Source organism: Haliaeetus albicilla, chromosome 18 (genome assembly GCF_947461875.1).
Source record: "Haliaeetus albicilla chromosome 18, bHalAlb1.1, whole genome shotgun sequence".
Classification (NCBI taxonomy): domain Eukaryota; kingdom Metazoa; phylum Chordata; class Aves; order Accipitriformes; family Accipitridae; genus Haliaeetus; species Haliaeetus albicilla.
This window is the reverse complement of record NC_091500.1, coordinates 30,430,626-30,444,414: the sequence shown is the minus strand read 5'-3', so window position 1 is coordinate 30,444,414 and position 13,789 is coordinate 30,430,626. Positions and strand designations below refer to the sequence as shown.

General features: G+C 62.5%; 3 protein-coding genes across 4 annotated transcripts; all 3 read right to left on the bottom strand.

The window, feature by feature from the left end:
• Positions 1–6,908: 6,908 nt before the first annotated feature.
• Positions 6,909–10,093, bottom strand: LOC138689848 (zinc transporter ZIP5-like). Its single transcript, XM_069806431.1, has 9 exons — positions 9,980–10,093; positions 9,659–9,833; positions 8,944–9,113; positions 8,707–8,844; positions 8,567–8,627; positions 8,317–8,493; positions 7,893–7,973; positions 7,624–7,814; positions 6,909–7,544 (listed from the first exon to the last, which is right to left on the bottom strand). The coding sequence occupies exons 1-9, from the start codon at positions 10,022–10,024 to the stop codon at positions 7,395–7,397; spliced, it is 1,188 nt and encodes a 395-aa protein (XP_069662532.1). The 5' UTR covers positions 10,025–10,093; the 3' UTR covers positions 6,909–7,394.
• On the bottom strand, positions 10,052–11,144 carry LOC138689883 (zinc transporter ZIP6-like; the record flags this gene model as incomplete). Its single annotated transcript, XM_069806528.1, has 3 exons — positions 10,808–11,144; positions 10,274–10,676; positions 10,052–10,181 (listed from the first exon to the last, which is right to left on the bottom strand). Coding segments are annotated over exons 2-3 (489 nt in total), but the record flags the coding sequence as incomplete, so codon positions are not given.
• A 690-nt stretch (positions 11,145–11,834) lies between these two features.
• On the bottom strand, positions 11,835–13,776 carry NABP2 (nucleic acid binding protein 2). Of its 2 annotated transcripts, XM_069806428.1 has the most exons (7): positions 13,676–13,776; positions 13,256–13,350; positions 13,024–13,162; positions 12,856–12,927; positions 12,676–12,757; positions 12,504–12,570; positions 11,835–12,381 (listed from the first exon to the last, which is right to left on the bottom strand). In XM_069806428.1, the coding sequence occupies exons 2-7, from the start codon at positions 13,332–13,334 to the stop codon at positions 12,209–12,211; spliced, it is 612 nt and encodes a 203-aa protein (XP_069662529.1). In that variant the 5' UTR covers positions 13,335–13,350; positions 13,676–13,776; the 3' UTR covers positions 11,835–12,208. The 2 variants fall into 2 exon arrangements, with proteins under 2 accessions (XP_069662529.1, XP_069662530.1); XM_069806429.1 differs by lacking the exon at positions 13,676–13,776 and having other exon boundaries at positions 13,256–13,615.
• Between the last annotated feature and the right edge of the window lie 13 nt (positions 13,777–13,789).

Here is a 13,789-nt window from a genome sequence, read left to right as displayed (position 1 = left end):
TCGCTGACGGGGGATGGGACTCCAGCATCATTTCACTTGAACACAGCTTTTTCCTGTACAGGGTGAGAGCGTTCCTTAGAGCACATGGAGAATGCTGCTTTTCCTTCACCCTCCCCTTATTTTTTTGGAGTATTATTGTGGCTTTCAGTTTCTTTGTTTAGAGAAAAAACCTGATCTCTCTTTTGGCCTTGTTTCTGTGCTATGACGTGTTACCTTCTGCTCAACATGATGACTAAAACTATGACGAGACAATCAATGTGATCTCTGTAAGGGCTTCTCCATTTCTTCTCTGCAGCACCATGCTTTATATATGTGTGTTCTTTGCTCTTAGCGAGGATCTTTTTCTCCCCTCCCCTTGTGTCTTATTAAAAATAATAATAATAATAATAATAATAATAATGATGGAGGGAAACGAGGTTTCAGCAGCGCATCCGTGGTCTGGGAGCACATGGGAGGAAACATGGGGTGGGGTGGGAAGGGGGACATGCGGCCAGTTTCCTTGCGGGTACCAGTCTTGTTCTCCTTTAACGCTGTATTGTATACATTTGACAGCACAGCTTGACAATTTAAGTAATAATCAAAGTGTTTGGTAATAATGCATTATTTTGCTAAACGAGATTTGTGATGGTTTCCCTAGTGCATTGTAAAGAGGGATGGAGGGAAACTTCCGCTGCCCTGCCCGCTCCCCCCCTGCCCCTCATGGGGCGCTGGACGGGGGCTCCCCCAAATCTTCCTTCCCATGGACCTTTATGCCAAAGTTGGACCATTCCCGCTTAGTGTTCTGCCGGCGCCCGGCATCCGTTTGGTGTAGCTCTCACTGAGCAGCGACTTTTTCGGCTTTCCCCCTTCAATGCTACTTAAATCTCTTGGTTTCAAATACGCAGGCACCGGATCACCCCTCCCCTCCGCTGCCCCAACCTCCAAAAAAAGGAAGTTTCTCTCCGCCCCCTTGGTCCAAAGCACTTGCTTCAAGTAATAAGCACTTTTGTTAAAGCATGAGTCTGGATTCCCTTTAGCATCCCACGGGATAGAGAGCAGCAAGAGCGGAAGGGATAAGAGAGTGTCTTTGGTTTTATTTTTTCATTTTTAATTTAAAAAAAAAAGTTTGTTTCTAGGGAATGAATGAACAAAGGGAAGTTGTGTTTTGAGAGAGAGAAAAAAAAAAACAGCACAAATACATTTCAACTCAAAAGGTGTATTTGCACTGCCATTGCTAGAGAAAGGGGCTGCCAGCCCTGCGGCCCCGCTGAGCCATATAAACTGCTGACAAACACTGAATGTAACGTCCTTGCAGAGGGCAGCCCAGGGAGGCTGGGATTGGCTTTATTCTTGACGGGCACTTCAATGAAATTCAAAAATAACCTAACGATGATGAGAATCTGGTTGGTGTTTCTTTGTTGTTGCTGTTCCCGAGCTGCAGGCAATTTGAAACTTTTTTTTGCTTTTGGAAAATGTTTCCCCCCTTCCCGTCCCCTCTCCCCCTCCGCCCCATCCCTGCCCCGGACGGAGCGAGGAGCTCCCTCAACCAAAAGCGAGATGCAGATGAGTAGTCCCCAGCCCTGTTGACCACGTTGCAGGGCTGGAATCCAGCAGATATAAAAGTAGCACTAAAAACAAAGCGAAAACTCCAAAAAAATGGAACAAGGTTTTTTTTCTGTTTGTTTGTTTTGAGCACTCTGAGTGTGGTAGTGATTCTGTAGATACCCCGGGGTCCCCCAGCGTGCGGGGTAAGGTGTTAGTGAGAAACAAGTGAAAAACCAAAACAAAGAACAACCTGCAAAGACCCAAGAAACAATCTTTTTCTTTGATTTTATTCTGTTGTTTGGAGGGATGGTGGGACAGGCCCGGGGAGCTGCCCCTGCTCTCCCTCCCAGCTCCACTCCAAGGGTCCCCGTGTCCCCCCTGCCTGCCACAGGGACCACAAACGGGGGGACCTTGGGGTCCCCCAAGGCGTGAATGTTGGGGTCAGACCTGTGCAGACTGTCAGCCCACGCTCACCTTTGCCTTCAGTAAGAAACCAAAGGAAAAACCAACCCCTTCCGTTCAAGATACTGGCACGGACACGCGGATTCTTTGGTTCGGGGGTGTTTTTTTTTTTCTTTTTTTTCTTTTTCTTTCCTTTTTTTCCTCCTTTTCTTTGTTTCTTTGTTTTTCTCCAAGGACGCGAGGAGCTGTTCAAACCTCTTCTCCTGGCTGAATTTTTCTGGGCTCAGCAGTGCTGGGTGCGTTTGAAAGGAGAAAAATAACCCAACAAAGCCGAGACTCGGCCGAAGCATCGGCGGGAGCTTCGGAGCAGGGAGGCAGAGGGTAACGTATGCACGAGGCGAGGGACCTGCCAGGAGCTCTCCGAGGGGGAGCAGTGGCTCTCTGCATCACAGCTCTTTAGTTAAACTAAAATCCTCGGAGTCATGGTATGAGGCTGGAACGGGATGGAGTCAGAGCCTCCGAGGGGCCGGGTGGGGAAGGGGAATGCGTCTCTAAGGACTCGAAGGCATCTGTAGCAAGCTCTGTGTCTTTACAATATCCTGTGTGTAAATGCTGCACCTCTGTATATTATGCACATAAACATTTCTTTGAATAAGATAGGACAGACCTCATCACCAGTCAGGTATAAACGACTCTTCCTCTTCTGTGTCTCGGTGTTCTGGCGTGTGTGTGCGTGCAAGCGGTTCGTGTGTGGGTCTGTGTGTCTGGGCGTTGTCTGAGCTTCCCATGCAGGGGAGAAGGAGGGAAAAAAGAGGAAAATAGCCTTACTCGACCCAGTCGTATCGATATTGTTCGTCAACTTGAAAATAATAAAGTAAATGCATGGAAACCTCTAGTTGAGCCACGGTGCCTGACCGTGGGTGTGATGTTTCGGAGATCCAGGGTGCCGAGTGTCTCGTGCCGCGCATCCCGAAGCTCTTGGTCCTACCGGGGTTTCTCCTTTAGCTGTGGAGGGTGGGCGGCTGCTGCCTCGCGTGCCTGGTCCTTCCTCCTGTCCTTTCTTTTTCTTTTTTTCCTGAGGCCGTAGGGAGTGAATTCCTCACGGCTTGACCAAAACTGCCGTTTCTTTGGTGCTCTGCACTTAGTTTCCAGGGGTTGTCCTCGGTCCTCAGAGCCCCGGAGTGCTGCGGGTCCCCACCGTGCTGCTCTGCCCGCCCGCGGCCAGCGCTGCCCATCTGTCCGCAGACCTGCCGCCGGCTTCCTTGCCCTGGGAGTGAGCCCTTCCGAGCTCTGCCTCCAGCGAAGGACATGGATGGAGTCGCCGGTCGGGTTAGTCTGAGTTGGATAAAACACGGTGGCTGCCCCCGCTGGGAGGAGAAGCTGGGGAGGGGGCCAGAGGCATGAGGGGTCCTGTCCCCCCAGCCCCACTGCAGGACGGGGTGAGGGCTCCCGGCATTTGGGCAGCATTTGGGTGCCTTGATGCTGGCAGTGTTGTTCCATTCCTGAATTTTGCACTATGTGAAGCGTGGCCAGTTTAGGAGGGGGGGGTGCAGAGGGGGGCTGCTGCCTGGCTCCTGCCTGCAAGAGACCTGGGGGGCTTGACCAAAAGGAAAATCAAAGATAACGTAGGCCGGTTGTGGGTGAGAGGGTCCCAATGCGCCGGGAGCTGCGATGCGGGGAGCTCGGAGGGCGTTAAGACAAACCCAGAGCCTGTCCTGAGCACCAGGCTTGAGAATATTTTTCCTACCTGAAGGTACTAACCAAAATGGCTGCTTGCTTCAACGTTCCCCTGCCAGAGGTGGGCTGGGGGGCCGGTGGGGGGGTGCTGTGCAGGGGCTGGCTGCAGCTGAGGGGAACAGTGCTTGGAAGCTGGTCCTTGTCCTCCTGTGCCCTAAAAAACTCTTGCATCCTCTGTCACACGCACCTTAGCCCTTACTGGCGTCTGGCTCCAGCTGCGGGGACAAGAGGTGGGGTGAGCAGAGGAAGGCTGAGATCCTTGCCTGTTCCCCCAGCCAGTGTCCCACAGCGGCTGTGCTCCCCTGCAGCTGGTGGGCACATGCGTCCTGAAGCAACCTGCTACAGCCATCACGTTTGGCAGCATGGGCTTGAAAATTGCACTGAAATCGTTATGTGCCAGTTCCTCCTCCTCCAACAGATCTGAATTTCCCTTTGACCCCTCAGTTTTTCCCATCAGCTTGTGTTTGTTCCCTCTCCTGCACACCCCAAACCTGCTGAAGCTCCTGTCCCCAGTGGCTATAGCCACAAGAGCCGGCTTCAGGCCAGAGCCTCTCCCGGCGGATCTCCAACTCCATCCCAGCGCGGCAGAGCAGGGACTGGGCAGGGAGCTGCCAGACCCACAGTGGAGGAGGTGGCTGGGCTTCGCAATGCTTCCCTGCTCTTTCCAAACCTGTTGGTGTCTGGGAAGTCTTGTTAAATGCTGCAGGCGTCGGGCTGGATTCTGTCACGGGCTGGGATTTAGTGTGAGCTCGGAGCAGCAAGCTGCAAGCGGGCGTTAGGGCAGGGCTGGGCGTTAAGAAATAGTGTCTGTCTGCAGGCAGGGTGCAGTGCTGCCAGTCAGACCTCCTGGCTCCCAGTGCCTGGTGTTCCGCACTGTCTCTGGGGTCAGGAGCCTGGATGTTAGGCATGCAGGTTCGTATGTCCGTGGGCACACAGGTGCTGTGTCTCAGCAGGCGCTCTCTTAGCTTTAAAGATTTCCGAGTCCTCAAAGACCCCTTTCAAAGTCCATTTAAAGTCGTTTGGTAGGTCCTTCCCTTCCCTTTTCCTCCTCAATACACGTGGAAGGGAGTTTACGGAGATTTGCTTCATTTCTCGCCTGTCCTGTGTCAGGGAAGCACAGGTTGGTAACGAAGGGCTTGGGCTCCCCCCTTCCTCACTGCAGTCGGGTCTCGGACTGGGCAACCTGCAGCCTTTCAGACTGTTCCACTGGCTGGTCCAGGTTTGACGCCTGTTAACATCCCTCTCAGACCATATTTCAGGCTGTCCCAGGAGGCAGCAGAGGGTCCTCTGCCTGTTCGCCCATCCCCTTGTGGGTATCCAGCGCAGGTGATGGTGATGGGATGGGGAGGGGTCTTGGGCATCTCCCAGTCCAGCTGCAGATATGCCAAACACAGGGAGCAGGCGCTGGTGCTTGGCAGAGCCACTCCTGGGAATCCGCAGCTCCCCTTGTGGGGATGAAAGCCCACCCTCGCTCCTCACCGGGCCAGGACTGGGGCAGCTGCGGGGACATTCGCCCGCCCATGGCGTGACCATCCCCAGGGCTGGCTGGACCCCAGACCCTTGGGCACCACCCGGGGCCTTGGACACTCCAGTACCTGGTGCTGTTTTTTTGGCTTTTTCAGACCTTTGCAGGGAGCAGAGAGTGACGTTCTCTGGGGACAGGGGCTGAGCTGGTTCCTCTCCCAGTTCCGTCTGCTCTGTGCAGCCTGAGCGCTGGTGCGAGACCAGACCAGGGACAGGGTGCCCGGATCATCTCTTTGCCCTGTGCTGCACCAGCTGTGGGAAGAACCAGCACAGGATGGGAGAGTCTCTTTAGGTTCGTTTTTGGGGTGGTTAGATAACGAAGAGCTGCTTTAATTTGTGTCTTCTCTGCACTGTTCACACCTACCTCTGGCAATAACCGGGCTGGGGCACAGACCTGGGGCAACGCTTTCACTCCTCTCGGACCCGCAGCCTCAGCGCCGGACCAAGACAGTGCCGCGCATAGTGAGCGTGGCTGAGCGAGGGCAGGAGCGGCTGGGCTCTCCCTGGATCTGCCTGCAATGGGCAAGCGCCCCGCTCCCAGCAAGGAGTGGGTCGAGGGGGAGAGCGGCCCCGAGCGAGCCCCTCGTGTGCTGGCCTGGCGCGCTCGGTGTGTGCCGGCCCCGTGTGCTCGGCGTTTGCCTGCGCGTCCGTGTGTAGCAGCTGCTTCATCTCCTCTGAAGGTTTTTTTACTTTAACTCCCTGGCTTCGTTCCCCTCCAGTGCACTGAAATGTGGAACCTGCTGAGCAAAAACCAGCATGCGGCCGTCCTGTTGTTCGTCAGTGGCAGGGCCTTAATTGGCAGTCGTTCTTGCTGGGGACCTTTAACATGGATGCCTTTGTACTTGGGCAGGGAGGGAGAGGTGAGCGCGCCAGCTTGAGCGGTCGGTGCCCGAGCGTCCCCACGGCGAGCGCCGTCGGCACCATCCCCATCCGAGACCCGGCGGAGGCAGGGTCTGCGCTCCGTCCCACGGTGCCCGTGGTGCAGGTCCCGGTGCTGCCACATTGGCAGTTCAGGCATCTCCCTCCCCTCTGTAGGTGCTTTTTCCTTCAACCACTGGTTCAAAGCACAAGCGCGTGGCCTGGCGGGGCGAGGAGGGCTCTGCTCCTGGGGGGCGCAGGGGCTCCCAGCCCCTCGCACCCCCCCGCATGCCTGCCCCGTGGAGACCCGCCGCAAGTAGGGTAGAGTTTTGATGTGCAATTTAAAAATAGGGAAAAAAAAGTATGAAATCCCCCCGGGGCCATCATGGCGGCCTCGAGGTGCGGGGTGCCTTGGTGGGCAAACTGAGCCATGTCCCCCTGAGCTTGCTGGTTTCTTGCCCTTCTCCTGAGAGCAGGCACCCCAGAGAGCCCCAAAATCAGTCCTGACCAGCGAAGCACACGTCTCTGGGTAGAGGAAATTGGAGCGAGCAAAATCCCTTCGTGTTGTGCAAGGGAAACAGAAAGCCGTTCAACCCCCTCGCGGTTCTAGGGAGCAAATATGAGGTGATAGGTAGGAGAAGAAGGAAATCAGCCCAACAAGCCATCCGTCCCCGCAGCGCAGACGCTATCCTGTCAGCCTCCTCCTCACCCCCGCCTGAGCCTAGTGAGCGGTTACTTTTGTCTCGGATGTTCCATATATGTATTTTCAGAAATCCTGCATCACCTTCGGGGAGGGAGGGGGGAAAAGGAACTAAAAAGAAATAAAAAAATAAAAAGGAAAAAAAAAAAAAAAGAAAAAAGCATTCAGACTTGATCTATTTTATACAATGTAAGCTGCGACCAAGTCCTGTTATTCATATTGTGGCTTTGAATCAATTATGTTTATTAAAATGCTATTGCTTCTATCTCCTGTCGTCCTTTCTCCGCTAATGGCTGCTCCAGTGGGAGTGGGAAGGGGAAATATGCTCGACCTCACCCCTGGAGCTGGGCGTGCAAGCACCCCATTGCTGTCCCACCCCGGGGAGTGCCGGGTGCCCCCACCTCCCCGGAGAGGACATGGGGTGGCAAGGGGACCCTCCCCGCAGGGATGGAGGGGCTGAGCCACGGAGACTCCCGGGGATGGTGGATGCCGCTGGGGGTCTCACAGGAGGGGAGAAGGTCCAGTCTTGGGGGCATGTTTGGGGCTTCCGTCATCCCGCCGTCCTTCCAGCTTGGCCGCTGCCGGCTCCGGCTGCGGTTCCTCGCTCCGGTTGGCGGTGGGAGCGAGCGGGGCCAAGCCCCGGTGTCGCTCAGGGCTGCAGCCAGGCACGGACATGTCCCTCGGCCAGGGCGATGCCCAGCATGATGCCACTGCCCAGCAGGAACCCCGCATTCTGCAGGAGCAAGCGGCCCCAGGTGCCCTCGCCAGGGCCCTCGGCACCCTGCAGCGCCTCGGGGAGCTGGGGCAGAGCGGGGGGCTCAGCGGGGCTGGAGTGAAGCCCAGCCCCGTGGCCGGCCCCGCCCCGGCCACCCCCTTACCATGTCAGCCAGGGCCACGTAGAGGAAGATGCCGGCGGTGGCAGTGAGGATCCAGGGGGTGAGGTGGGACGCATTCTGCCCCACGGCTGCCCCTGCCGCCGCCCCCAGGCAGGAGAGTAGGGCCGAGAGCAGGTTGAGGAGCAGGATGGTGCGGGGGGCCGTGCCGGCCCGCAGCAGCACCGCCAGGTCGCCTGCAGCGAGAGGAGGAGGGTGGGTGGCTGGGGTGGCCGTGGGGGCTGCCATGGCTGGGGTGGGGGGCAGGCACCTACCCAGCTCATGGGGCAGCTCGTGGCAGAGCACGGCCAGCGCCGTGCTGAGGCCACTGGAGAGGCTGTGGGAGAAGGCAGCACCTGCGGGAAGAGGGTCCTTTGCCCCGGACCTGCACAGACCCTGTGCACCAATGCACTGTGCACCCCCATCCCTGTGCACCCCTTATCCCTGTGTGTCCCTTGTCCCTGTGCCCCAATGCACCATGCACCCCCATCCCTGTGCACCCCTTGTTCCTGTGCCCCAATGCACCGTGCACCCAGTCCCTGTGCACCCCTTGTCCCTCTGCACCCCTTGTCCCTCTGCACCCCTTGTCCCTGTGCCCCAATGCACTGTGCACCCCTGTCCCTGTGCACCCCTGTCCCTCTGCACCCCTTGTCCCTGTGCGTCCCTGTCCCTCCATTTCCACTTCCCTGCGCCCCTCACCGATGGCCAGCCCGTCTGTCAGGTTGTGGATCCCATCCCCCAGCACCACCATCCAGACAACATCAGTGGCCCTGGGTCTGGGGGGCAGCGTGGGGCCGTGGGAGTGGCCGTGGGAGTGTCCGTGGGGCTTGAGCTCCAGCTCTGGCTCTGATGCTGTCAGGTGTCGCAGCTCAGCCCCTGCAGCAGAAGAGATGCGGGGTGGGTGCCAGGGCCGGGGCTGCGGGCGCTGCGGCGTTCGAGGGGGTCTTACCTCCTCGTGACGATGCCAAGACCCCCCTGGCCACATCAGGGGTTTCTCCAGGGGAGTGTCCCTGGGGAAGACAGAGGCACTGGGTGTGATGCTGGACCTGGTGGCAGCCCCGCACCCTCCACAGCACCCGTGGCTCTCACTGTGGCGTCCCGGCTCCGCCGTAGCATCCCCAGGAGCAGCTCCACCAGGAAGAGCAGGTAGATGCCCCCCAGCACCGCCAGCCCCTGCAGCACCGCGGTCCCCGGCTCCACCAGCATCTCCTGGTGCTTCCCCTGCGCCTGGACACGGGTGACCCAGCGGCTCAGGGGACCTGAATGCCCCGGTCCCCCCTTGGGTGCCTCGTGCCACCTCCGGCCCACTGGGGCAGGGGTACCTACGTGGGGCCAGAGGTGGAGCAGGGCGTCCCCGCAGAGCGTCCCCACGGCCAGTGCCACCAGGAAGGCCAGCAGCGAGTGGAAGAAGCTGTGGCTCAGCAGCGGGACGAGGAGGACGGCCAGGGCGGAGGGCAGGCTGATGAAGGTGACGGCCAGGACCCCCCAGCCCAGTGCTGCGAGGTGGGTGAGATGGGCACGGCCAGGGCAGGAGGGTGCAGGACCCAGGGGTGGGGGTCCTTGGGGGCGCAGGGATGGGGACCTCGGGACTGGGGATGTGGGGTGATGGGAACCTGGGGATGGAGGCACTTGGGGATGCAGGAGTGGTCAATGCAGGGATGGGGTGGCAGGGACTGGGGACATGGGGACCAGATGCTGGTCGGATCCAGGGATGGTGCTGAAGGGACAGGGGACCTGGAGAGCTGGTGATGGAGGAGCCAAGGATGGGGATGCAGGGACAGGGTCCACAGGGTCCAGCTGATGGGGACAAGGGGCTCAGGGTGAGTGGCCATGGGACCAGACGATGGGGGAGCCAGGGATGGGGCTGTAGAGATGGGGGACATGGGGACCAGCCACTGGGGTACCTGGGGATGGGGATGGAGTGATGTGAGACCTGGGGACCAGCTGATGGGGGACCTGGGGATGGGGCTGCAGGGACAGGGGACCCAGGGATGGATGGCCTGGGGCTGGGGGCCAGGGAGGGGCCCCGGGTTGGGGTTACCTGGCCACAGGGCCCCCCCCGGGGGAGGCAGTGTCACCTCATCGCTGTGCTGGATGCAGACGCGGCTGTCGATCTGGTAGAGCAGAGCCGGGCAAAGGAGGGTGAACTGCTCCGGCGTCAGCTGGGACACCGAGTCCAGCCCAAAATTCACCAGCAGCTGGGTGACATTGAGGCACTGGGGGGTGTGGGGGGGGCAGCGGTGAGTGGTGCTGGGGCTCTTGGGTCCCACTGGGGGACGAGGAGCAGCTGGGGGTCCCCGGGGGCTCCCAGCATGTGGCAGCGGAGCGGGATGGCGTGACCCCCCCCCCCAGCCCCGCTCACATCATCGTGGGGGTGGTCGGTGCTGGAGTGCTCCAAGCCCAGCATCCTCCCCAGCAGGCTCAGGCCAGGCTGGTCCCGCCGGGGGGGTGGGGGGGCCCCACGGTTCCCAGGGGTGGCTCCACGGTTCCCAGGGGTGGCCCCGGCACCAGGGGGCTCGGCGGCCACCGGCTTCGTCCAGCTTTTTGTCTGGGAGGGCCGGGGGCTGGAGGGGAACATGAGCGTGGATAAGCCCCCCAAATCACACCGGGGTGGGGGGCAGCCCCCTGAGAACAGGCGAGGGGGACGGAGGGGTACCTGGCAGTACGGATGGGCGGCGGGGCGCTGGGTGCCGTGTCCCCGTCGTGTTCCCAGACGGGGTGCCGGTGCCGGTGCTTCTCCTCCTGCACCTCCAGCAGGTCGAGGTGGCTGACGTGGCCGTGGCCCAGCTCCTCGTGCTGGATCTGCACCACCTGCACCCGTCCCAGCCCCAGGCTGCCCAGCAGCCGCGCCAGCCCCTCGAAGGGCAGCGTCCCGTTGGCCCCGTACTGCCCGAAGAGCTGCTGCAGGTAGTAGCCGTGCTCCTGCGCTGCGTCCTCAGGCAGCGGTCCCGGTCCCCCCCCGGCCCCCAGAGCCAGCAGCCCCAGGATGCCCAGGAGGAGCCCACGGGGGCCCATGGGGCTGGATCCCGCAGGCGGCAAACTGGGGGTCCCCGGCAGAGCTGGGGGAGAGGGGGAATGCTGGCGTGAGGGTGGCAGGAGCTGCAGTGTCCCCAGGCCCCCCCCCCCACACACACTGTGGGGTGCAGCCCCTGGTGCCCGTGGGTCCCTCTGGGCAGCCCCGGCTACGCACCCTCCCGCTGTCCGTCCGTCCGTCTGTCCGCAGGGACAGCTGGAAAGCAACAGGCGGCATCAGGGTCACGGCCTGGGCACACGTGTCCCTGCGCCAGGGCTCAGGGACACCCACCGGGGAGTGGGGCTGGGGGGGGGGGGCCAGGCAGGGCCAGATGCTGTCCCCGTGCCCCCCACGGGACTGGGATCCTCAGAGTGGGCAATGGGGGGGGGGTGTATGGGGACAACGCTGGGGGGACACAGTGCCACTTGTCCTTGAGGGGAGGTTTTGCAACTGGGGCAGCTTTTGTGTTAGAGTTAATGTTTCACCGGGCGGGGAGATAACGCCAGCGGCACCCCTCGGCAGGGCGCTCGCACCCCCACCCCACCGGCCCTTGCCCACGACGCACCCCCCTGCAACCCCGCCTGGCATGGCCGTGTCCCCCTCCCACAGCTCCCACCCTGCTGCTGGGGACACGGGAAGAGCCCTGCACAGTGATGGGAAACACCAAACCGCAGGTGGGATGGCGGCACGGCCGTGGGGCACGTCCTCTGTCTCCACATGGGACTTGCGGATGCCGTGGGACCAGGAAAATCCCATGACTCCGGGAGCTGGTGCCCCACTGTCATCCCCACCATGGCAACAGCTCCCACGGGTGCCCCCCAGCTTCACCAGGGCTGACCCCCTTCCGCTGAGGTGGGTCTTGCGGTCGCTGGCATCATCCCGTCGGTCATCGCGCTGGGTGCAGTGCCGGCATCAGCCATGGCCCCCCCAGCACCCATCCCGTGTCCCCCACCCCAGGGGCTCACCTGGGGCCACACTTCGCCGATCGCGGGGGCCAGGGGACACGCGGCTGACCGGCCCCCGTCCCCGTGCTGCGGCCGCGCCGTCTGCTGCGCCCGAACTGGGGGGGCCAAGGGTCACCCAGGCGCTGCTCCCAGCCAGCCCCGGTGCCGGGAGGGGCTGCGCGGGGAGGGCCTTAAAGGGCGAGGGGGGTCCGGGCCCCCCGCGACAGGGCCAGGGCTGCGGGCAGGGAGCAGGCAAGGCGCAGGCAGGAGGTCAACCTTTATTAACACCCACCCCGGCGGGTCCTGGCCACCTGCCTTGGTGCAGGCAGGCAGCGGTTGGGTGCAGGGGCGCAGGCTGGGGCGGGGGGGCTGCGGACCCCCTACGCCAGGGGCTGCTGGGCAGCAGCCGTGCAGCTCAGCCCCGTCCTGCCCGGGACCCCCGAGCCCAGCCAGCCCAAGATGGGGGTCCTGGGCCACCCCGCTCCTCCCTGGAGGCACGTGAGCGGGGGGCAGTGGCGCCCGGTCCCCTCCTCCTCGCCCTGGGGGCTGCTCAGGGCTGGGGGCAGGAGCCGGGGGGCTGCTGACCCCCCCCCCAGGAGACCGTGCTGGGGGCCGTGGGGGGGGTCCTGGCCCGTTATCTCTTGCTGCTCCTCCGCGTCTCCTTGCCGTTGCTGACGGGGCTGGCGGTGGGGCTGGGGTGACCGGGCTGGCTGCGGGTGATGCGGCCGCTGGGGGGGTGCGTGGGGGTGCTGGGGGGGTGCACCGGGCCCCCCGGGCTCAGCCCGTTCCCGTTCTGGCTGTCGGGGGCTGGAAGCAGAGGAGAGCACCGGGAGGAAGATGAGGCCGGAGGCACCCCCCAAGCTGGGGGTGCGGGGTAGCACTGGGGAGGGGGGGGAGCCCCAGGGTGGGGAGGGGGCTGCGTGACCTACCTGGGGGTGCCGCGGGGGGGCCCTGGCTGGTCTGCGAAGCAGCCGGACTGGCGCTCTCGTTCTGGGCCTGCGGAGGAGATGGAGAAGCCCCGTGAGCCGGGGCGGCCGCTCTCGGGGGACCGGGGGTCCTGCTGGTGCCAGCCTGGTCCCCCCCGCCCCCCCCCAAACTCACCCCTTTGCTCTGCGACTGCTGCGCCACGTACTCGGGGTTGGGTTCGCTGAAGTTAGGCACCTCGGAGTACACCATGCAGAACCTGCCAGCAGAGGGTGGGAGGGGGGCAATAGGGTGTGTGTCCCCCCCTCATCCCTCCCCAACCCCCCCCCCCCCGAGCCCTGGGACCCCCATCCTTACTCGCCGATCTTCTGCAGGTCCCCCCCACGCCCGGTGTAGAGGGTCAGGCAGCCCTTGAAGACGGAGGCATACCTGGCGGGGGACGGATGGGGGTGTCAGTCCGGCGGGCGGAATCCCCGGGGGTCCCTGTCGTGTCCCCCCTCCGTCCCCGTCCCCCCCACCACCTACCCCTTGGTGAGGCGGATGATGTCCCCGGGCTGGATGAGGTTCCCCACATCGTCCCACACCGAGATGTTGATGCTGCCCGTCTTGTCGGCCACCTTGCAGGTCCGCACCTCGTGCCCGTCCTTCGTCTTCGTCACCCGGCCTGGGGGGGGGGGGGGCGGGAGGGGGGTCAGCCGGGACCACCGGGACCACTGGGACCACCGGGACCACCCCCCCTCCCCGCCATCGCACCCACCGGTCTCCAACACGATGAAGATGAGGTTGAGGTTCTTCAGCCCCGGTTTGACGTCCTTCACCAGCGTCTCGGTGCTCATGGTGCCGGCGGGGGCCCTGCGGACGCGGCCGTCACCCACCGGGAACAACACCGGGAATACCGGGGGTCCGAGGGAAGGACACCGACCACGGTACCCCCGGGACGAGTCCGCGGGGATCCGGCACGACCGTCCGCGGGGGAAGCCGGGCTGTGCGGCCACACCGGGGACGGGACGGCGGGGAGAGCACCCCCGGGGACGGGACTCTACCGGGGACACTGGGGTCAGCACCGGGCCGGGACCGAGCCCGGGCCTGCTCGGTGCCCCGCCACTAGGGGGCGCTCGCGTTTCCCGCCCCGCCTCCCCCGGCGCTGCTCCCCCCCACCCCGCGCTCCCCGACCTACCGGAGCGCCGCCGCCGCGGGCACTCCCGGAAGTCACCGGCCGCCAACCTTAGGCAGCCAATCAGCGGGTGGGGAGGGGTGGAGGACGTCCCGCGCCGCCGGCTAATGGCAGTGC